The 23,551-nt window shown below is 38.4% G+C and overlaps 3 protein-coding genes across 7 annotated transcripts; 1 reads left to right on the forward strand and 2 right to left on the reverse strand.

Moving 5' to 3' along the window:
* Window positions 1-97: 97 nt before the first annotated feature.
* On the forward strand, window positions 98-3,242 carry LOC124302531 (transmembrane protein 161B). Of its 2 annotated transcripts, none has more exons than XM_046758799.1 (11): window positions 98-664; window positions 737-840; window positions 944-1,199; window positions 1,286-1,365; window positions 1,463-1,678; window positions 1,763-1,879; window positions 1,969-2,109; window positions 2,187-2,361; window positions 2,437-2,533; window positions 2,622-2,782; window positions 2,844-3,242. In XM_046758799.1, exons 2-11 carry the CDS (start codon window positions 773-775, stop codon window positions 2,961-2,963), a joined length of 1,431 nt encoding a protein of 476 aa, XP_046614755.1. In that variant the 5' UTR covers window positions 98-664; window positions 737-772; the 3' UTR covers window positions 2,964-3,242. The 2 variants fall into 2 exon arrangements, with proteins under 2 accessions (XP_046614755.1, XP_046614754.1); XM_046758798.1 differs by having other exon boundaries at window positions 98-635.
* Window positions 3,218-6,309, reverse strand: LOC124302533 (uncharacterized). Its single transcript, XM_046758801.1, has 3 exons — window positions 5,134-6,309; window positions 4,282-4,751; window positions 3,218-4,189 (listed from the first exon to the last, which is right to left on the reverse strand). Exons 1-3 carry the CDS (start codon window positions 5,816-5,818, stop codon window positions 4,043-4,045), a joined length of 1,302 nt encoding a protein of 433 aa, XP_046614757.1. The 5' UTR covers window positions 5,819-6,309; the 3' UTR covers window positions 3,218-4,042.
* A 1,367-nt stretch (window positions 6,310-7,676) lies between these two features.
* LOC124302534 (uncharacterized) lies at window positions 7,677-23,496 on the reverse strand. 4 transcript variants are annotated; one of them, XM_046758803.1, is made up of 7 exons: window positions 23,223-23,496; window positions 18,401-18,544; window positions 18,130-18,291; window positions 17,218-17,394; window positions 15,490-15,687; window positions 9,338-9,564; window positions 7,677-8,980 (listed from the first exon to the last, which is right to left on the reverse strand). In XM_046758803.1, exons 1-7 carry the CDS (start codon window positions 23,410-23,412, stop codon window positions 8,858-8,860), a joined length of 1,221 nt encoding a protein of 406 aa, XP_046614759.1. In that variant the 5' UTR covers window positions 23,413-23,496; the 3' UTR covers window positions 7,677-8,857. The 4 variants fall into 4 exon arrangements, with proteins under 4 accessions (XP_046614759.1, XP_046614758.1, XP_046614760.1 ...); XM_046758802.1 differs by having other exon boundaries at window positions 15,418-15,687; XM_046758804.1 differs by having other exon boundaries at window positions 15,550-15,687; window positions 23,223-23,495.
* Window positions 23,497-23,551: the final 55 nt, after the last annotated feature.

The following is a 23,551-nucleotide window of genomic DNA, read 5'->3' on the forward strand; positions in this document are numbered from 1 at the left end:
TAAGGTACCGATCTAGTACCGCGGACTCCCGTCAGGGGGTGTTCCGTTTCCGGAACAATCGGCAATCGAGAGCGAAAACAAACGAAGATATCTTCGATCATTTTTTAAATCCCTCGTGTATTCCGTCGAATCGAAACGAAGTAGATTCTCTATGTTTCATATTTTACGATTCTTCGCTTTCTGGATGTTTTTTAAACTGCCGTACAAATGCTAGAGCGCCTTTTAACCCGATCCCAATTTTTGTTTCACAGTACGTTTATGTACAAAAATACTTTTCGGTTCGCCGCAGTCGCCGCAGTTATCTCAAACGGAGACAATTTGTGTGAAGTTGAGCGATGTGTTGCTATTTTTAATTCGAGGGGCAGGGTCCGGAGTATTTTGAAGCTCGCTTCAGAGACGAGGCGAGAGTGAGAGGCGTGCACCGCGGCCGCTGACGGTAACAACACTTAGTCGCGTGCAGAATAACCCGGAGCTACGAACAGCCGGGTTCACCGTTCAGCGCGGCCGAACGTCTTAGGCGTTAATTATTTTTAATAAGCGTTAATTGGCCTCGTTGACTCGGGCGACCTAGATGTATTCTTGGTAGAAACGAATTAGAAGTCGTCCGTATCTTTGTCTCCCTTCCCTCCGACATGGCAAGTAGCTTAGGAGAAAATTTATCTAGGTTAGGCAAGATCAGGCTACACGTAAAATTTTGATGTTTACATTTTTCATAAATTATTACCTTTTCCATTAGGCTCTTCTTGGCGCGCAACTGGTCATTACTCTCGTTATGGTCAGCGTGATACAAAAACTTGGACCTCATTACTCGTTTGCTCGATGGATCCTCTGCTCCACTGGGTACGCATTGATTTTTCATTGCCGATTCAACCGCCGGTCGTTATTTAGAATTTAATCGTTGAATCACATCTGTTCGATCACTTACCTGAGCGAAATCTTTCAGTCTGATACGATACCTCTATCCTACCGATCAGGAGCTCAGGATACTTGCTGGAGTGCCGAAGGAAAAACCAAAAAAGGGTAAACATGCTGAGAATGGAAAGACGCCTGACGTGTTTCACGTTCCTAGGAACTTGGAAATCAGCCTGGAAAGCGCCAAGGTTTCGGCTCTAGATGTTATACATCTGAAATTTTATACTGAATTTCAGTGGCTGCTAGACTTCTCACTGTACGCGAGCTTGGTTTATATTCTGACCGAGGTAAATTTATGCTCTGCACTGAGACGCCTTGAGAATTGATAATTATAATCACATAATTGATTCATTCATCAAATTTTTGTCATCAGGTTTACACGTACTACTATCCAATGAAAGAAGAGTTCAATCTTAGCATGCTATGGTGTGCTTTGGTTATCGGATTCTCACTGTATCCTTTTATTCAGTGGCACCGAAATATAATGAGCAATATTTACAGAAATGCTTAAAGCATGCCTTCTGACAAATTTCCTATTCACCACAATTAGCAAAACTCTACTCTCCCTTTGGGTGCAGTACTTTAAAGGTGAAGAGAGCGTCGGGGAAAGGTCCACTTGTATAGTTACGGGATTCGCCTACCTCCTGATCGCCATGATGGTTCTGATCGTTGACGAAAATACTCTTGAAATTGACCTCGAAAAAGCCTATGTTAGCTTCAATCAAAGTGCGTCTGCTTTTTTGGATAACCAAGGTCTCTCGTCGACGTGAGTTAACAACTAGTGTTACCCCTGATATCGGTGAAGCATTACTAAACAAAAGCTCACATCGAATATTGAATTTCTTTTCAGAGGTCCAGCCTCCAAGATCGTTTTAAAATTTTTTTTAGCCCTTTGGTGCGGACTCCTTGGATCGTTGTTTACCTTTCCAGGGTTAAGAATGTCCAGAATGCACTGGGACTCACTTAAGTACGTCAATGTCCCTTCTAGAAGAAACTCTGAAATTGCTTTTGATAAATTTTTGAGCATCATACACGCCGGTATTTTTGTCGTTGCAGGTATTGCAAAGAGAGAAGATTATTGCAGTTGCTTTTAAACATCAGTTTTGCTTCCCCCTTTATTTTGGTAATACTGTGGATCAAACCTGTGAGCAGAGATTACTTGACTGTTAGAATATTCGCCGGTATGAACGGCCCATTGTGAGTATTCGTTATCAATCCGGAAGTTCGTAAATTTTATTTTAACAATTTCAGTCAATCGTTTTTTCTGTTCGTAGAATGAGCGTCCAAGCATTTGAGAGCATGAGACTGGCGGCTGTGGTGATTGCGGTAATTTTGAGATTATGCTTAATGCCATTGTACCTGCAATCGTATTTGAATCTCGCCAGCCAGAGACTGGAGGACCAGAAAAAAGAAGCCGGCCGAATAACAAACACCGATCTTCAGAAGAAGGTGTGTTACAATATTTCACGAATCTTATGGGTCGTGACATTACACTCGCAATAAAATATACCGCAATTATTTTAGATCGCTGCGGTATTTTACTACATGTGTGTAGTAGCTCTGCAGTATGTCGCTCCAATCATCATGTGCCTCTTTCTTGCTCTCATGTATAAAACTCTTGGTAAGCTCCAGTTTTACCATTTCACCTTTTCTCGGGCTACAAACGCTTACCGACATACCTTGGATACTGGAATTGAAACTTTTTCCAGGCGGTTTTACTTGGGAAGGACTTCTCAGAGATGTACCGATCGAAGAGTGTCCCGCTGATCAACCGCCGAAAATTGTGTCCCCAATTTTTGACGACGATGACGAAAAGACTGTCGTTCAAACAGCACAAGAGTTTCATCTGGCTCTAGATTCACTGAAACAGGTGAGTCGTAAGCAAGAGGCGATTGAGAACTGTTTGACAATTCTTGCCTCTTTATTCACAGGTTTTCACGACTGACGTCTTCAGAGGGCTGCTTGGATTTGGGACGTGGTGGTGTTGTTTTACGTGGTTCGCAAGTACATCTATGGGCATGGTGTATCAGTCCTACTTCGGAAGCACTTGAACAATAATTTATGGCAGGCCTAGATATTAGCGCTCAAAGACCGATCACCAAAAGACGAAGTGAAATTAAATTTCACTTGACAATTTGAACTACTCGTTTTTATTCATCATAATTTATATACCACTGTTTACCGCCCGGTAAAAATCATTGTACAAAAGTCAAAACACATTACTATAAGTCACTGATGTATAAATATACAATGTATAATAAACAACGAACATAGTATTTATAATGACAGTTTTGAGAAAAGTAAAAAATAAATTGAAACTCACATGCAAATATTATTTTTAATATTATTCTTGTAATTGTGTGAACATAACGTACTTTTAATTTCATTCATAGTTTTTATGAAACTAGTTTTCAAATACTTGTCTCCATATTTGAACCATGTTCGGGCGTAAGATCCAAAGAGCTATCACTAAACGAAAATAATTAAAAAATTTTCATGCACTCTCTACCAATTGTGTATTAAACTATGTATCGTTTTTCTGTAGTACGATCTTGAGAGCATTAGTTTCACTACAAACATTCGTACATGAGCCACTGTGTGAATTTTTGATGACTAGTCAGGTTGCGCCTAATGATAGACTATTCGGTTCGCGATCTGACCTACGATAGATTTTAAAAACCACCATCAAGAATAGAGTCTGTGACTAGAAAATATTTGCAAACACGTGCTATACTAAAATTCACGTGAAATATATCTTGAAGTTCAATTAACCGACATGGTTTAAAACGGAAAGTCGATTGCGACGAAATCCAAGATTCAAATAGCAATGGTTTCAAAATGACAGTGTTTTTCCTCTTACTTTCTAAGCGTAAAAGAAGCAATTCAAGCTCGGTTCTGGATTTCTGTACCGAAATTGGGATTGTCGGTAAGATGTCGGTACAGGAATCTGTATCCAGACATTGGAAGTGTCGATAAGATGTCGGTAAGGGAATCTGTATCCAGAACCAAGCTTGAATCGCTCCTCGCGAATGTTCAATTTCTGATAAATTCTCTCAAGCTTAACATCTCAGTTAATTTTCAGGTCCTCTGTGAAAAATACAATTTCCTATTCTATTTCATTCATTTTTATCTAGCTATCCGCAGATGTTGAGTTATAGATATCAAATTGTTCAGTTGTAGTAGACGGGGTGGTGGTGGATCCGAAGTTTGTCGTCTTTCGGTCCGGTACGTAAAACTGAATCAAGATAATGAGGTACGTCGTGATGACGCCGACGAACTGCGAAGCGAAAAGACAACTGTAAACACTGACGGTTGATATTTTGATGAGTCTGCACTAATCGTAGGGAAAATTTGAGGATTCACACTTACGCCTTGCAGGAGCGCGTTGTTGAGTTCGAAAAAATGGCAGGCACTGAAAGATACGGAATTTTGTTGCAACTGGGAAGAAAAGTGAGCGATTTCATTCTGCACGCAGGATCCTTCGTAGGTTTTCGCTTCCGGTTGATAGCTCAATGACCGTCTGTTATTATGTACTCCGGTGTTGTTGTACAGACGTTTATTCGTTAGCTGATTGTTCTTAAGTCCGACTTCGTGGATCAGGATTCCAGTCGATATCGCCTCGCGGCAGGTCAAAGTGCACGCGAAACAATTTAGAGCAAACTGAGTCGCGTATACGATCCAAAGCACGTTGTTTATCATTATAAACTCAAACTTCAATTCCACAACCCCTATGTAGATCCTGAACAGCGTAGCCAAGACCATCATGAACGAGTTTGCCGAGCTCAAAAGCAAGTGCATACCGTGAACTTTGTTCACTATGCTGACCAGTCCGCAGATTTCTGCAGAAATTAATGATCTGCAGAATTATCGCTTTCAAGTTTTCTGTTTCATTCTATTCTGGTAATACTCAGAAGCATCTAAGCGGAAATCAGTTGAAAAAAGCGCACTCGGGAAGGAAGTTGCTGAGCCAAAAATCGATACTTTCTATTCATCTTGTTAAGAGATAATCAAAAATTTTGCTGTTTTCTCAAAACGCTAAAAGCTATGCAGCAGAATAATGAATAATGACTTCAGATTTGAGTTATCCCGAGCATCTAAAACCACTTATACACAAAAATACAGTCAAATCCCGAATATTTTTAATCCATATCTATTTTGACTGGACAATAAACATTTCGTTCAAAATATAAAGACCCAAAAAATTGACAAAAAATCACAAACCATGATGCAGCTCCCTCAGTCGTTGGATCTTGAGGACGATCCACGGTGCAGCGTACGAGTCTCCGATCTGCTTGATGAGTCTATTGACGATCTTAAACCTCTGGTGAATCGTGCAGACGACGATGTCGAACCAAAAGTTTGTGATGAGCGACTGGGCTACCGTGTAATAAACGAGCAGATCCGAGGTGTATATCTGCGAGGGATCGGTCAGCTTGTAGTACAAGACGTGAGACACGGCTGAAATGGGACCCATAAGGATGGTGAACCCAAGGGCAAGTCCCAGCCTGAGTTTGATGGAGCGATCGTCGAAGGATGTTTCCCTCCGTATTTTCCTGTCGAGGTGATCGATCCTCTCGATGAATTTCTCCCAACTCTTCTTATGGATCACGCCGAGAAGTACGTAGTAATAGGACGTGACGTAAATGACGGCCTTGTTCATGTAGTACATTATCTTGTACATCTCGCTCTTGAAGATGTTCCCGAACGAGAAGAAGTCTGTTATCCCGTAGGCTATTATCACCGAGCATACCGTGAAGTGCAAGACCCTTATCAGTATCGAGCACTTCTTCCAACCACCAATTTCACAAGCTCCGGTTCCCATAAGCCAGCAGAAAAAATTCAGCGCTTTCAGCGTCTGTTTGAACGTTTTTGGCTCCTTGAAGACGACGTCTATGTCCTCCGTCATTCTTAAGGGTAGTGTTCAGACCGGTCAGAGCTCAGCATTTTCACTGGGCTCTTCTGGTAGGATAATTTTTCCTCGACTTCCCTTCACGGTTATGCGCAATTCTTCACCGCCATAAAGCTTATCCTCTTCACCGATCTGCAAATTCTACGTTACACACATGCAACATGAATCTTTTATCCCCACACATTACGAGGATTAAATTTTTTTTCCAAGCAATCTGTTATTTGTTCCGAGTACGGTTGCGAAAATCGTCCGATTTTTCAACGATGACTTTATACCGTGAATTCTGGTTCCTGTAGATTCGTGTTACTTTTACAATGCAAAATTGAAAACGAAATTTTAACGGCAATAGCTTTCAACGTGTTTTCATTTGGGGGTGAAGATTTTCACACCGTGATAACGCAGTAATCAAGCTAATTACTCGAGACGAGTGTTACTCCTGAATAATAAAATAACCAGATTCTTGGTAAACTGGCAAACAGTGTAGGACTTGACTAATTGTTTCGTAGAAATAACGAACTTCATAAACCAATAATAGAAATACACATACTGCTTTTTTTTTTTTGTTTTTTTTTTCTCATTTACTTTCGTTTCGAATATCATTCGTCGCCATATATAACGCGCTTCAGCAACGGTTTAATATAAAACGAGCTTTATTTGCCCAACGACTATATTACAATTTATCATACAATAAACATTTAAAATAGGGGTTAAAACGATAACAGCTCATGTATAGGTATAATAATTATTTGATAAACGTCATAAAGTATTTACTGCGTATATATACACACATATATACATATTATTGTTTACACAATATGTGCATATATGTATATTTATGTAGCTGAAATGATATGGTCACGAACATTGCTTACGGCCATTGCGATATACCATATATATATAATGTATATGTATATGTATATACATATATTATATATCCAACCGTCTCGATATATATCAAAGTGATTCGGGCATTGCTCGAATTTCCAATAATTGGTTTTCCCCCACTTTGGTTATTTCATTGATATTCTTTTTATTTTCTTTTTCTCGAAAAAGGCAGCACAAGTTACTCGAACGATATATTATTATGAATAATTGGTTAGTAATTACTCTGTGGTTACGCAATACATATCATTATACATATAAATACTGTTGTATAATTCGACCTCATACTATAAAACGATTTATTTATATTCTCATGCATTCCGAGTCCAGCGATCGAGGAGATTCAGTGCCGTTTTAATTTCTTCAAATTTCTCTCGATTGCTGATATTTTTCCGGAATATTTTCCCGTAATGCGATAAATTTTTTACTTGGTGGTTGAAAAATCGCAGAGCTGTGAAAATTATCGTTATTCTTTGTATCAACATTTCTGCCATTTTCAGAAAACTTTACCGCTGAAACGAATAAATTTTAGCTAAAATGAAATATTTGCAAAAAATATCGGAAAAATTTATTCGAACGGTTAAATGCTATTCTAAAAAAATCTAGGCACAGTTTTGTCGACAAATGATACATGCTCGCGGAAGAAAGTGCTTCGAACGGTGATCTAAGATTTAAATTTAGCACGTCTTTCCTCTTTATCACTAGACGCGTAATTTCGCCCGTTTAAATGAACTCTGTGAACATTAAATATAGCAGGTCGAAGACGTTGAACGGGGATATTCGTAAGCTCAAAAATCTTCAAGTCTGATTATTACAAATACTCAGGCTTTGAAATACGCTATAAATATACTATGTATGTATTATAATATAATTACGTAAGTCTTTGACACCACGTGAACGGGGTTTTCAACAATGCAATTTATATATCCTATAACGTTCTCAAAGAAATAAATAAAAAAAATTGTATCTGCCACTGCGTTTTCCGAATTCACAAACGAGAAACGGAGAAAAGGTTTTCTTTTTTTTTTTTCGTTCCTTTTTTTTGTTCTTTTTTTTTTTTTATTCAGTAAAAATTACTCCACACCGAATGTATAATTTAAACACCAACGTTTTTTTTTTTTTTTTTTTGTTTTCATTTTCATAGTTTTGTTTTGTTTTCTTTTTTTGTTTTTTTTTTTTTTTTTTTTATTCCAGCATAATCCATATAAATTCTCTCACTCCACGCGATTTCTACCGCAAACGAATGAATAATCTCACTATACGGATATTTGTTAAAAAATTTCTTTGCAATTTTATTATACCGTGTATAATTCTATCCAAAATCGTTAGTCGCACAAGTAAACTTGCAGGTTAAAATGAAAGCTAAATAATATTTTATATAATAAATATGCGGGTATAATAAAGTATACCTATATAGAAATACATTAGAGTATTATACAATATAATTGGACTTAAATTTAATCATAGTATATAATGTTCGCGTTTTTTTTGTTTTTTTTTTTTTTTATGCGCGAAAGAAGCTACGATTGGACTTGCAAAGAATCGTCGATGAAAATCCGAGCAAGTCATTCATAGCGAAATTCTTTTGTACATAATAACGCACGTTTACTAATTTGATTTTTGATCATTTCAATGTCCGCCTTTCTTTAAGTTAAATATCTAACTACAAGCTTGTATTATTATTACTGCTCTTTCTGTTATTCGAAATGGTTAAGAAAATCGAGAGCCTTCGGATTATTTTTAATGTAACCGATAATTTAACTTTCATAGACGAATGACAGATTATGTAATTAAAGTATTTATCGGGAAGTGCGTGACACTTTTTGATAGAATTTGATTTCTCCGGAGAATATAAATATAAGAGCTCCGTTTCGTTTTTGTTTTTTGTATTCTGTTTTTTTTTATCTTCTTCTCTCTGCCGCAAATATTACAATATATTTCATTATTATTATTATTCTTTTATTCTTTCTTCGAGTGCATATTTTTTCAGTGACTCGAAACATTCGCTCAGAATTATAGTGAAAAATTCTCTCTCTGTGTGTGTGTGTGTGTGTGTGTGCGTGTGTCTGTGTGTATATATATGTATAGTAGTCCTATTTAAATTATCAGTTATTTACACGAACCGTAACTATCGCAGCTTTTAGTCTTCTTCAGCTATACTTGAAAACTGTCGGCTGATGTGCAAGGCCCGTTGTAGGTGGATATTGCATTCGCTTCTTTAGCCAACGGTGGTGTTGTTGTCGTTGTTCCTGACGTACCCGACGTTGTTGGCACTTGCTGAAATTCACGTGATTCGAATTGGCGTTCATTTGGATTTTTCAGTGGTACGGGATAGCGACAAAAATTCAACAACTGTCAAATTTATGAACAATTGCACGTCTTGCAATTGAATATACTACTTTTGCATTTGTTTCGAGTTTCGATGTCTGAAAGAACAGTTGGTGGCCATCTTTGAGCAAGCTAGTGATGAAAAAAACGATATTCCGTCCATTCTATTTTTTTACGTCACAGTACTCGGACTTCCTACGTTACTAAAATCCATAGCGAAAATTTTTCTTTCGTTAAAAATTCTATACCGCGGGTCTTGTACAATTCTTTGACCCTTCTGTATTTTCAGCTCGACCGAATCCTCACCTCGGCAACCTCGTCCACCGACGGAAGTAGTTCGTCAGTTGAATGCGGTGTCCTGGGGCTTGGAGTTGGCGCAGACTGTTGCTGTTCCCGTTGACGTTGCAGCCTGAGTTCCTGGAGAGCGAGTCGATGTTCCTTCTCGTTTCTCTCGCGTTCAAGTCTCCGGGCGCTGTAGCTACGCGCGGAGGATGTCGAGCTGTGAATCGAGGCTAAGCTAGGTCGACGAGAACCTGGTGGACGAACAAGACGATTTTCTCGGTCAGAGATCAGGCGGAGCTGAGGCGATCTGTCGATTCATCTTTTTCCATTCGACGACGTGGTGGTCGAAAGGGAAAAGGAAGAGAGACGAAAACGGCTGCGTGCAACGTTTAATCCACCGAAAGAAAATTCTAGTTATGGTTACTACGTCTCTTCATTTTTTTCAACCTCAACGAATTACTTTATAGTTCTGGGTAGAGGAGGAAAAACGAAATTGGTTACAAAACTTGAAGTAGAGATATCAAACTTTGACGAAATGTCAAAGTTTCGAATGGTTTGAAACTTGACGTTCAAAATTCTCAAAGTACAAAGTTCCGAATGGGCGTAAATCCGACATGTCAAAGTTCCGGAAGTGCGGAAATGAGAAAATTTTGAAATCCGAACACATTGAAATTCTGAATGATCCAAGATTTTCAGTTTTGTGAATTTCTGGTTTGGTCAAATTTCACCATTTTGATATCTCTTTGTTTTGGATTTTCGATATTTTTACTTTCGGAATTCTGATAATTCTATTTTCGGGTTTTTTCATTTTTTACACCCATTTTTTGAACCAAACTACGCCCCGTGAGTATATTTTAATATTTGTAATTTTACTCGATCGGAACTTTGCTTAATCGTAACTTGAATTTTCGGAATCTTGCATTTCGAAACTTTGAGGCGTCGGCTTTTCAACCATTCGAAACTTTGTTGTTTCGTCAAAGTTTGATTTCTTTCATTCAAATTTCGTCACAAAATAATTCGGATTAGGCAATTTCGGAACATCAACCCGACCCTGCAATCAAGTCGAATGTTTCATTAACCAGAAAATATAATACTGACTACAATAATTTATTGCATTGAATAGTTACTAATTCTACCAAACTTTCTTACGAGTCGAATAATATCCAAACCGTTGTTGAAACGATACCAATTTTATTAAAATCGTCTGGTAACCATAACGAATAAAAATTTTCTCACAGCGCGCTTGCGTGCTTTAGTGCTAAAGCGCATGGATGATCAGGAGCTGAGCTTAGCGCCATAAAACTATGAGGATATAGTCGCAATAACGATGCTCTCTATCTTTACCGATTACTCATGCAAATTCGATACGATTTATTACGACACGTGATCCAACGTATTCAGTTAGCCTTTATTTTTGGTCAGCCTCGAACGAAGGTGAGCTTAAATTTTCCTTATTCGGTAAAAACGGATGCTCGGTAATAGGGTTTAGGTATAATGGCCTCTGGCATTCGGCCAGACTTGTAATAGAACTAGATCGTACACTTTGCAGATTTTGAAACGATAAACCAAGTTTAAAAGCTCCGCGGATTTTTCTTCAGGGAAATAAATTCTCTGCGAAATGCGAGTCGAGATATGTACCCGATTTATCTTCTCGAATCTCCTGCAGATTTTTACAGGAATAGAACACGAGAGGAAAAGTGAATAAAATTTGACAGGTGGATTTTATCCATCCGGATTTTAAATTTTCTCTAGCGTTCTTGACTCGTCTGTAAAATTCATCACAACGTTCAATTACGGAGACAAGTTTCCGGCCCTCGGAAAACTATTATAAAATGATCGATAACCACATTGACTTGTGAAAAAAGAAATCGTCGCATGCGTCATTCATGCCAATAATAAAATAATATTGGGCAAGTACTAAGTTTGAAGCTGTATAAAGAGAGGATATCGTGCGATGAATGAATCCAGTATTTTATCGTGAACAGTGAGACTGGTGTAGGTGTGTGTGTGTGTTTGTAATTATTGTGTATTTATACGAGTCAATCGATTAATTAATTTTCATTTTTAAGGAGCAACGAATAAGTGAAAAAATTTATCTTACAGATGCACGTACGTAAGAAACTTTTATTCTATACTGCTTGGTTTGTCAAAGTAACAAAATGCGATATAGATTGCGGTTTTTATTCAAAGCTGGCTTTGATTGTGTTAGATAAAAACGTAAAGCAGTCAACGCCTAAAGCAATTAATGTGCTCAAATATATAATTCGAGTTGTCTAACCCCGGACAGGCACTAAGATAGTTTAATTCTCATTTATTTTGTATTTAAAAAACATTTGGGTATTGAAAATAAGTTTTTGTCAAATTAATTTTGAAAAAGCTACAATTTCTGCCCTGCCAAAGGATAGATTCCCGATCAAACCGCAGTCTGAATCATATTTTCAATTTCTGTGCGATTCTTTGAACGAATTGGCGATAGTAAGTGTGCCGTGTTTCGGTGACCCAAGTGTAAAAACATACGTATCATAAATAATATGAAACAACGATTGTTTTTTTCATCAAAGAGATAGGAAATCTTGCAACTGATTTAACGAACGCAAAAATTGTTGAGTTGTATATGATAAATAACGTATAATACAACTATATATCGTTATATGATAAATTAAAAATTGTTAATTGAATTGTGGCTAATTTTTCATGCGAGGCTATCATATGTATATACTATATATATATATATATATATATATATATTAGGGTGATCCTTACTTACGGTTGTGATGATTTTTTTTCCGACCACCCCCCAAATCAACTATAAATAATTCAACAACAATTTCCTAATTATTTTAGATTTTTATATCAATTCTAACCCGTGCCTGTAAATGGATGGATATCACCGTTTAAAATACACTTGTTTCAGACACATTCTCAGCATATATTTTATTGTAAGAGTGACGATGTTCGAATCAATCTGTAATTGCGAAGATTTAGTGACTATTAGTACTACTATCTGAGAAAAAATTCACATCATCGTACCAACCAATCTCGACGAATTGCACACCCTAGAAATTTGACTTTTTTTTTTTATTTATAAGAAATGCTATTGTCTATATTACCTGGTATGATGATGTGAATTTTTTCTCAGATAGTAGCACTAATGCTCACTAGAATCTCACATTCGCGGATGTTTTCGAACATTGTTACTCTTACAGTAAAATATATACTAAGAACGTGTCCGAAATACGTGTATTTTAAATTGGAAAATCCTTCTTGTTACAGGCACGGGTTACAGTTGATGTTAAAATATGAAAAAAATTGTGAATTGTTTTTGAAGTATATATAGTCGATTTGGTGCGGTGATCCGGAATAAATTCGTCGACATTGTAAATGAGGACCACCCTAATATATATATATATATATGTATTACTACAAGTGTGTGTGTGTTTATGCGTTATATCAGATATGTGTATAAATTGCGAAATATTAGTATATTATATATGTGTATGTAAGTATGCGTTATACGGTGCAGCTTAGACTATCTAGTGCGAAATCGCATTTCTTCAGCTATACTATATGTATCTTGCATTTCTTACCGGAACAAGCGATCATTTTCTCTATTTTTTTTATTTCTAGTTTTTTTTTTGTTTTTTCTGTGTGTGTTTTTCGTACTATCGTTCCTTTTCTTTATTTCGTGCGTTTAATGAAAATATTGGCCGCTGCCATCTTGCCCTCTCGTTACGCACTCTAACGAATTTTCAAATTCTCTCCTGTATACACGTGTGTGTGTGTATTCGTAATGCGGGGAATTGATTTTTTTTCTTAACAGTAATTGTGCTTCTCTGTGTCGATATGATATGTTTTACCGTTGAAGAAAGAAATAGAACTATATGAGAGAGAAAGAAAGAAAGAAAAAAACATTCGATCCGATTTGAGAAACGCGCGGAAAGAAACGAGAATGAAAAAAAGAAAAAAAAAAAAAAATTACAAATATATGAGAAACATTGCTCGGAGGAAGGGATTCGTTTTTTAGAGCATATCAATTTAAACGAAAATTCGTATAATATTATACAATTGTTGTGTTCTTGTTGGCGAATGAGGTGGTCCAATAGGTGTGTAATGTATGGAGTTCGTTAAACGACAGGGAACAACGCAAGCACATTAAATAAGGTACACGATTCATGTGTGAAGTATGACAGGTATGACGATATTATGCAAAAGGTATAGAGAATGGAATATTAACGAATCAAACATCGAGAATACGAGGCACCACATTACTGATATATGATAAAAAAGCTGACAAACATCAAAGTGTGTTTAACCGGGACAAGCAATTTGTATTTCCGAAGTTTTTCTGCTTTCTTTGACTTATTATTTTTTTATTTATTTTTTTTTTTTTGTCCTTTACTTCTCAAACAACGAAAGTGTAATTTCAGTTATTTATAAGGCACATGTATAATATGCACACACGTATGATGCACGGTGGACAGATAACAAGGACACATTATAAGTGACAGAGAGCGTGAGTGAGAGAAAAGAATTATCGTATGGATTGATGGGATTAGTTTACGGGATCGAGGATATGTATTTTTTATGGCCGCAGGACGATCTGCGGCCAAGAAGTTATAATATACCGAACAGAACCGGCGCGTCGATCGGTGGAAAAGAATCCCTTTCGTTACTTTGGAAAAAATTCAGCAGTACCATGTTTCAGATATTGAAGCAAATGAATTGTGGAAAATTTTATGACTCGACAACGAATTGTTCAATTTGATTCGGGTATGATTTAATCGTAATTTAGTAGATCGACTTTTATCTGCATCTTTTTTTCACAAGAAAGGAATTACCGGAAGCATTTTTATTGGTAATAAGGTAAACAACATATTTTTGGACGAGAGAATAAACTCGTTTTATAATTAGAGTCACGATTCGATTTTTCTTCTTTTTTTTTTTACAAATGGTAACTTTTTCAAGTTGAAATTGAATTTTTACTCGGACACGTACAACTCTTTTTACTTTTCAGTACTCTTCGCAAAGATAAATGATAGTTCAGCAATATCCAAGAATACTCTCTTCAAATTTCAAATGAACCGGTCGAGCAGATTTTGCAATTGTCGATAACGTTATTGTCAATAAAGATGCATTCCAACGATTGAATCTAACGAAAAAAAAATGAGGCTGAAGCTACATACGATCTATGTAGTTCTTGTATGAAACAAACCTGAAACGAATTGAACAATTGGTTGTTGAGACAAAATTTCCTGAATATCCCTTAAACCCTTTCAGTCACGCAATTTAGTTTTTCAGTATACCTGAAAATCCCAAAAGAATTCAGGATTTTATATAGAATATAAGAAATGAAAAATAAATAAAATATAAGTGTGCCATTATAGCGGTTTCTGTGACCGAAAGGGTTGCCAAACCAGTAGGTTGCCAATTTTGTAATACACTGAGAAAAATTTCATTTGTTAGTAACTAGAAAAATGCAATAAAGCAAGTATCGTTGGATAAACTGTTTGAATATTGTTGGAATTACGAAAAACGAGCTTCGCGTAACGATTCATTTTTGGTAATTGCAATGCAAAATCGGTTTGTTCGGTTTATTCTACCTTTTTAGTTAAACAAGGCTTTAACATCAATTTATCGTTGCACAAGCATTAAATTTTCGCAACAGTTGCAAGAAAATCTGGCAACAGTGATCGTAATGAGTAAGAATAGCAACGGATACCAGACTTTCCGGTAACAGCTAGAAAACTAATTTTCATTTTCTACCTAGAACGATATTTTTCGACTGTGGTAAAAAATGAAAATAGTTAATTTCTCTCCGTGTACAACGACTAGAAGAATTGATAAAAGCTTGGGGCACTTGAGCTTGTTAAAAAATAGCTACGAAGATCTCTCCGCAACTTGCGAATTCAAGAAACTGATCTGACTTTTTCGATAATTTCTGTATCACGAGAGAAGCTTCGAAGCCTCGAGTGGCGATCGTTGGGCTTGCAAGAAGGTTATCGCCGTAACGAAGGGGAGCTTTTTTCCGTCCGACGCATCCTGATCTGGCCGATTTATTTTCGTGTCGATAGTCGGAGGGTGTGAAGCGAGCTACGAGGTTCTACCGAGGCCGTCCGAGGATCCCTCAGCAACGTCGCTAAGGGTCCGTCGATGCCTGTTTCCACCGTTTCCACCACCTTTCGTTGTCGCTTGGAGGTGGCACGATATAAGCAAGATGGCGGCGGCCCGGGCCGCACCTGCTCGCGAAGCGGGCACCAGGGGCCCGCGACTTCCGCCGCTGCTCGGCCTCCTGGAGAACGCAGAGGCCAGGGCGCTTCCGCTGCGTTGGCTAGATCGCGAGGACGGCCGACCTCCGTGGAGTGTCAATGGTATACCTGCAAGTCGATTATGGTATTCGATTTTTCTCTACCTGCCGCTTAGGGTGCTTCATTTTTTTACTTGTTTCCTTTCCTTCTCTCTTTCTCAAGGTACCACTGAAAAAAGGAAAAAAAAAAAAAAAAACAAATTGTCGCAAGACCCGGAGGAAGTGGGAAAATATTTTGATGTCGCTGCGAATTATTGTAATGTTTTTTATTTATTTTTATGTGCACACCTTACGGACTTCTATAAATTTATAAATCAGTTTATCTTTTTTTTTTTTTCGCATCGTGGTCCGATTAATCATTGTTTATAAAAATCAGTACTCGAAATGAAACGGGGACGTCAAGGTGATGCGATACTCCTGTTTCGGTGGCAAAAACTGTTATACAAATTTCTACGAGACGATTTTATTAATCTTTCGGACAAACGACGAGACGAAAAAAAAACAAATCAAAAATAAACTAATGTATATGTAAGTCCGTAGGGTGTAGAGATACAAACAAATAAACAATATTACAATAATTGGTAGCGACCTCTAAATATTTTCCTACCTCCTCCAGGTCTTGCGATAACTTATTTTTCAGTATTTGTCACAAATTTTTCGAGTGGCACCTTAGGAAAAAAAAACTTTCAAATGCACCACCCTACTGCTGTTATCCGCTTCTTGCACGAAGCCTAAAACTCGACGCGGGACACGCGGTGAGGCGAATATCCCCATTGCTTGGCTGCGTTGTGTGTTACTTTATTTTCTTTTCACGTGGACTTCGATATTTAGAGATATATAAGTTGATGTCAAAATCGACCAGGGCAACCCATAAAGAGGATATTTTGCTTTACACCAAAAGTCGATATAATTATACGTCGATTATAATTATTTTTTCATTGTTTCAAAATTGTCTTCATGTACTGGAACATTGCTACATTTTACCGCAGAAATGTTCGGATAAGAATTTTCCTCTAGGTTGTAGAGTAAAGTGATAATTTGATCGGAGATATGAATCTGTTGTTTGATTCGTGTTTATTGCTAGAAAAAAGTCACGTTTAATCGTGATGAAAATTTCTTTTATACTCTAATCATCATGAAAATCGTGTATCACTGTGATTTGTCTAAATTGTAAGTATAATAGCATTAATCTTGACCCTGGGATGCATGTCATGTCAATGTATAATAATTATACAGCTGTCTTGTGATCCGAACCGTTTTATTAAATAATAATAATCAAAGGACAACGAAACGTAGAAAAAGAATAACTTCGGTGAAATTGTGTTGTAATATCTGTAACATGAAATATTACATTTACTCGCGGTAAGATATTCGAAAAATATCAAAGGTGAGTAATATTTCCCCGTTTGTTAATATAAAAATTACAAATACATATTATACATACAGATGTATAAAATAAATGTTCGGTATATGTATATTGTATATATACATATACGGTATAACGACGTCGACAAACGCAATATGCAAACGACACGACACGCAAAACAGTTTGAAATCTTCTCTAATACAACTGGTTTACATCGAAGGGTATTTTACTTACCCGTATCGCTTGAGAATAGCATGGGTGGTGCGTGATTTGCGTTCGCGTAGTGTCTTGGTCTCGTATATCTCGCCCTGCTGAATAGTTTCAGGACAAAGCAGATTAGGGCCGTGAAGATCGCTAGGCCTGAAGCGACGCCCAGCAGCGTTGGTACGTCTGTTGTTATCAGCACCAGATCTGCGCGGGGAATCAGTAAATAAATAGCAAGTGTGTGATTATAAATTAAGCCAAGAGCAAGCCAGACTGTAAGAAAAAAATTTACCTAGACTTCTGTTACAGGTACACGATCTACGGTTGCCCGTTCAATTTAACACAATCTGATGTCAATATCACACTGGATGTTCGATGTCAATTTAGCATCATATAACGTCAATCTAACATCATTTGATGCCAATATCACACCAACTGTTTGATATCAATTTAGCATCACAAGATGTCAATACAACATCATCTGATATAAATATCCCACCAACTGTTTGATGTCAATTTAGCATCATATGAGGTCAATACAACATTATCTGATGTCAATATCCCACCAACCGTTTGATGTCAATTTAGCATCATACGATGCCAATACAACATTATCTGATGTCAACGCCACACCAGATGTTTGATGCCAATTTAGCATCATCTGATGTCAATTTAACACTTTGTGATGCCAATATAACATCATTTGATATCAGTCTCGGATTTCAATTTGACACTAATTAAATATTTCAATCTAACATTCTCCAATGTCAATACAACATTGCATGATGTAAATCCTATGCTATTATACGATATCAATGTGACACGGTCTGATATGGATTCAAGACCGTCTGATGTCAGTATAACGTTATCTTATATTAATCCAACCCCGCAATATCTGATATATAATCCTTACTAATTTTCACACGTAATGCAACAACTCACCCTCGGCGCAGAAGACTTTTTTGCTGGGCCGCGATAGCGCGACTCTGTGGTACCCCGTTTTGCACTCGCAAATAGCGTTGTGCTGAACCTGGGTGCAGGTCGCGTACTGATCGGCAAACGTGCAGGTGGCCCGATAAAAGCACTGCTCACCAAGTTTCTTAGCTGTGAACATAATACTTCGAGGTTTAGATTGAACTTGCAACCGGCCACCGAAAGCTTTTGGCTGTTTTTAAATATTTGAAAAAAAAATAAATAAAAAAAATACTCATACGTTTGGCACATCCTTTCGCAGGACCGAGCCTGACTGGGAAGAATTTTTCGCACTCGCAATGAGCAGTAATTGGATCGCAGAATACATGCTGAAGTTCCGGATTGCAGGTGAGGTCGCACGGTGAGCCAAGGTATAGTCCTCTTTCTGAAATCAGAAGGTTTCCAGATTACTTCAGCCCCCATTCGGGTGAAATTTGTCATTGTTGACGTTTCGTGGATCAGTCGAGGTTCCAATGAACCCGAAAAAGCTCCTCCATGAATTCGTGACGCCACAGCTATTGCGCTCAACTTTTTGGAAAGATAAAGAACGGCTTCTCTGCAAGCCTTGGACGTCACATCGGCCATTGTTAAGGTGTTATCGAAAACACGATAGCTGTGCGCCAGCCTCGTCGAAGGACAATGGAATTTAATTTTCAAGCACATCCTCGCGTTTTGCTTATCGATGACAGATCTCAAGAAGGGTGAGAGATACCGGCTGCTTTTCCATTGAATTCGGCTCGAGGCACGGAGAGGAATTTTAGCCCAAGGCACAAGGTGACTTCTGCGCTTCTTCATATTCGAGCCGTGTCTATTGTCACTTAGGAGACTCAATTTTGCGACTTTTAACCGACTTGAAACGGTGCCAGAGTTTTCTCAGAGTTTCAAGTTTGAAGAGGCGGATCAGCCGGGGGAAAAATTCCCTCTGGCGCAAGACTCTCGGGACTTTTGAGCGTAAGACGATCCTTGTATGTGAACTCTGGTCTCTGGCACCGATTCCGGACTCTCTCTCTTATCATTGGAAAAAGTTCTTGGGCTTCTTGCCCGGGTTTATCTGATTCCGGGGGCAGTGAAGGCGGTGCGCCTTGACCTGGTAATAAAATACCGACTTAGGTACCAGTTGGCCAATTATTAAGTCGCGTTAATTACCCGAACTTAAGGAGGTTGGGCTGCCAAAATTTGGCGCTTTTTAGTAATTTCTTCGCGAGATAGTCGTGCAGTGATTATTAATCTTAGTATTGTGCTCAAATCGTTATTGAAAATACAGAAATAAAAGATATTGGAGTTGTAAACAAATGCTTCGATATATCAATACTTTATTGAAAGTTACTCCGAGATGTTAAAATATCTAGCATCTAGATTTCTTCGATTTTAATCTATAATAATACCATTTTATTCGGAATTCTATTTTCTACAATAGGTTGCTGAAATTTTTTTCGTTTCCATTTCATTACTCCAATGGATATTACCATTTGTTTACAGTAATTTATATCGTTTCAAATTCTGTAATATCAAACATTAAACAATGCCAATATCACTGGACGAGGGTGGTTCAGTGAATTCATCGAAAATAGTTTTCTGAAGAAAATTAGCCATCGTAAAGTATGATAAAACAAATCTACAGATTGTTTTGAATCACTTTGAAGCGATTCGAAATCAATACGTCGTTATCTACGATCTTTTTGTTCGTAATTTTAGTACCTATTTGTGTATTTTTAAAGAGCTTTTCGTTGCTTACGAATACAACAGCGTAATGAATATTCAACGCACGAATGTATTTTAATAAAACTGATAAAAATATGTCGCGTTTCGAAAGATGAATTTGGCCAATAATTGATATACCCTGCATTCCTTCCATGCCGAATAACAAATATTTGTACGTACCGCGGTACCCGTTTCAAGTGGCTCTTCGAAGCTCGTGCATTGCGGCAGTTTCGTGATTTTTATTTTTTCTTCTATTTTACCGCAGCAATTAAATTGAGCTACGCCCCGGTAGCAGCAAGAAGGAGAACTCCACGTTTTCCATTTTTCTCTGCTCTGCTTTTTTCCGGTTTTCGTCGCTCTGCGCGTCATTAAAAATTAAAGTTCAGCCATTCCGAAACTTGGGAATTACGATTAAACGTGACTCCGATATATTCTTAGAGCAGCTTTTTCCCTCAGAGTCTGAAATTTCTCAATTTCCAATTACGTAATCGATGAATAGTCGACGTGGGTTTTTGTCCTTTGCTTACGGCCGAATGAGCGAAATAATCACGCTATATTAAACCCAATTTCTCGCTCGGCAAATTTATTAGCAAACCCTAAAAGCTCGGTGGCGTTGCTTTCCTCTTGAAATTTCGCTTCGCGTCAATATATGAAGCTAATTGCATCGTGCAAAATCGATTTTCGCAGCCACCGGCATTGACCTACAATTTCTATCAAAGATACCGTATCTGAAAGTAATTAAAATACGTTGCGAAAACGACTCGACGGTCAAATCAAAGAGCAGAAATTTCTAACGATAGGAAAAAGCGGTAACCGCAGCGTACATACGGCCGAGTTGACGCAATTTCCTGGAATTAAGCGTACTTAAAAATCAACCGTCAGATTAGCTTGGAATAAGAGGCGTTAAACAATCGTCTAGGTCAAACGATTTGGATATTATCAACGTCTGCGGTACAAGCCGTGTAAACGTAAATTGGCCGACACGTCCGGTTCGCTTCGCGTGACAAATTGTCGTTTACAAAATTCTTGAGTTGTTCGGAGTGTGGGCGCGTTTATCCGACCTGAGAATCAGCCGGATAATCAAGTGACAAGAATCGCCTGCAGCTGTAGGCATTCGGGATGTGAAAACGCAGTAAACAAACCGTCGGGATCGATTTCCCGAGGGCGTATTTCACTATTTCAGCCTTGGGAAATTCTCCCAGACTCGGAGACACGAGAAGGGGGAAAAACGACGTGTAATAAGAAAACGAAAAAAAAAAAGAAAAAAATTCTGGCAGGATGTGGCTGTCATATCCAACCAGCGGTTTATTCTACTCTCGAGGAGCCGCGAGCTTGCGCGAAGATGAGTAGGAATCGATGAACTTCTCGTACAAAAGACGCGAACAATGCCGGTTCACCAGAAGCAAAGCCCAATAAATTTTACTTTTAACCCCTGATGAGCTCAACTTTTCCTCTGATACAAAATCACTAAAAAATTGGTTGAGCAAAAATTATATCTCTAATTATTTTACGTCAGACGCTGCAAATTTGTATAGAAAAGATGAAACACTCCCTCACGAGTGGATCGAAAAAGCTTTCCAGCATATTTGATCAACTTGTTTTCATCTTGAGTTCTTGAAAGCTTTGTACACTCGTCTACCGCTATAATAGAATCATTTGCATAATTGACGACTTCCGGTCAGCGTCTCTGGGTTTCGCAGCACAAAATACAACCAGGAAATATTAATACACGTATAAAAAATAGACAATTTTATCCGCCTACGACTAATTCGCGATAAAAGAAAGAAGAGAAATAAAAAATTGCACCGAAAACAACCGAGACAATTCTAAAAATGGTTGAAGACCAAAAGTGCGAATTCATCGATGGATTTAGGACGGAATTTAATTGCAGGACCTTGATTATAACTGATTATTCAAGGAGGTTGGCATTGAGGTTACATAATCAAGAGCCTCGATCATGCAGTTTGGATTTTAACCTCGTGAAAGCATTCGGAAATAAACTGGAAATCGATCCGCAGATTATTCGCTGCACGGTTTTATAGGCTGCACCGATCGATACTGACGTTTCTGTAATTAACTAGGTCCTAAAATCGGCCGTATTCGGTTTAACTTTTTCATCATTCACATGTGAGCGAAATAAGATTAAAATTTTGGGTTAATGCCTGAAGTGCTACGAACTAAATTAAATCCGGGGGAAAGATTGATTTCGAGATTTGAATTTCAGAAATCGCGAGAACGGCTGAAAGCTTTTATTTATGCGATTCGTGAGATTCGAGCCATCGAAATAAGCTATGCAGGCATAATCTGAAAACCGTCAACACGCAGCTCGGCGGCAAAAATTGTAATTTATTCCTGCAACGGTATGCTTTTGAATAAAATAATTCATTCAAAATGATTCCGCTCCACGGACAAAGGGCATAGATGAGTATCATGTGCTTGCATAGGTCGAATTAACACGCTGATTGCACGTTTGGCATTCACGATACGTTGCATACGTTATACGTTGTAGTACTTGCCGCGAGAGCGCCGAGCTTGCAGCATCCATTAAAATCAATACAGAGTGAGTGCGCCTGCAGAGCGAGCGCAAGAGCGCAAAGTTTCACTTAAACCGTATGATAAAAAAATGATACGCAAAACCGAAGAACGATTTTTTCAGCTCGTTTTTATTTCTACTTCACGGGGTTCACATAATTTTTCGGTATAAATTTCTTTCCATTCAATATGGCGGCAGTTTTACGCTGCAAGCTCGTTGAAAATCTCAGTGATCTAAGATTTCATGGGTTTCCGTATAGAGTTGGAGGTTGAAAATATTATACGCTTCTCTTAATTTTCTGAGAGTCTAATTGCGATTCTGAGATTCATTACAGATCCTGAAACGCGGAGATGATGATGATGATGATCTTCTTTTACGCTGCTACGCGCTGTGTTGCGTTGCTAAGAATTCACGCAACGGTACAGCGCAGCATCAGATCAATTTCAGAATATACCCGAAAAGAGAAAGACGTAGAGAGAGAGAGAGAGAGAGAGAGAAAGGGAGAGGAAAGAAAGAGTAAGGGAGATAGAGAAAGTTTCTAGTCAGAGGAAATTGGGAGATTAGAATTTTCAGAACAGATTTCCTCAGTAGGAAGAACCGAGATCGTGCTTTTCGGAGCTTTTAGGGGTGGTTGATTGGGTCAGGCAGTATTATTCGGGGAATCTATGCACGGTCAAGAGTTCTGTTGATCTGGGTCTGTTTTCAGGCGAAGGGTAAAAAAGCTCGGGAGGATAACAGGAACGTTTGGAAAATGTCCACACCCGAGAAGCTCCGAGAAGTACCGTGCACACGAGACAAACAGAGAACGATAAGAGGATCGGTTTCTTACCTGTTGTGTTTGCGTCGATGAAATCCTCGTCGCTGTCCTCCGGTGAGAGGGGTGGCTCCTCGTCGTAGACCGCATCGTCCGTTGAATGCCGAAGGTCATCATCCCCAGGTTGGGGTGAGGTCGGAACGATGAGGAGAACGAGGCAGGATAGCCAGCAGGTAAGTCTCAGGGCGCCGAGAATAACACTCATCGCCCCCGCGGCGCGAGACAGCCCCAGGATCCGGACACCGGCGCATCGGCATCTTCGTGGTCCGCCCGCCCCCTCTCCAATGCGCCCGGAGCGACGGCAGCGCCGCGACGCGTACCGACGACGACGACGACGAGGAGGA

Source organism: Neodiprion virginianus, chromosome 4 (assembly GCF_021901495.1).
Source record: "Neodiprion virginianus isolate iyNeoVirg1 chromosome 4, iyNeoVirg1.1, whole genome shotgun sequence".
In the NCBI taxonomy this organism is placed as follows: domain Eukaryota; kingdom Metazoa; phylum Arthropoda; class Insecta; order Hymenoptera; family Diprionidae; genus Neodiprion; species Neodiprion virginianus.

Coding starts and splice junctions, on each gene's coding strand:
- LOC124302531 (XM_046758798.1), top strand. Junction 1,679..1,762: donor AACCAAGGTCTCTCGTCGAC/GTGAGTTAACAA, acceptor ATTTCTTTTCAG/AGGTCCAGCCTCCAAGATCG. Junction 2,110..2,186: donor GCCGGTATGAACGGCCCATT/GTGAGTATTCGT, acceptor TTCTGTTCGTAG/AATGAGCGTCCAAGCATTTG.
- LOC124302533 (XM_046758801.1), bottom strand. CDS start 5,818: ATGACGGAGGACATAGACGTCGTCTTCAAGGAGCCAAAAACGTTCAAA. Junction 4,752..5,133: donor ACTGAGGGAGCTGCATCATG/GTTTGTGATTTT, acceptor TAATTTCTGCAG/AAATCTGCGGACTGGTCAGC. Junction 4,190..4,281: donor ACAACGCGCTCCTGCAAGGC/GTAAGTGTGAAT, acceptor TTCGCTTCGCAG/TTCGTCGGCGTCATCACGAC.
- LOC124302534 (XM_046758802.1), bottom strand. CDS start 23,412: ATGAGTGTTATTCTCGGCGCCCTGAGACTTACCTGCTGGCTATCCTGC. Junction 15,688..17,217: donor GCTATTCTCAAGCGATACGG/GTAAGTAAAATA, acceptor ATCGACTTGCAG/GTATACCATTGACACTCCAC. Junction 9,565..15,417: donor GGGATCCTCGGACGGCCTCG/GTAGAACCTCGT, acceptor TTCGTCCACCAG/GTTCTCGTCGACCTAGCTTA.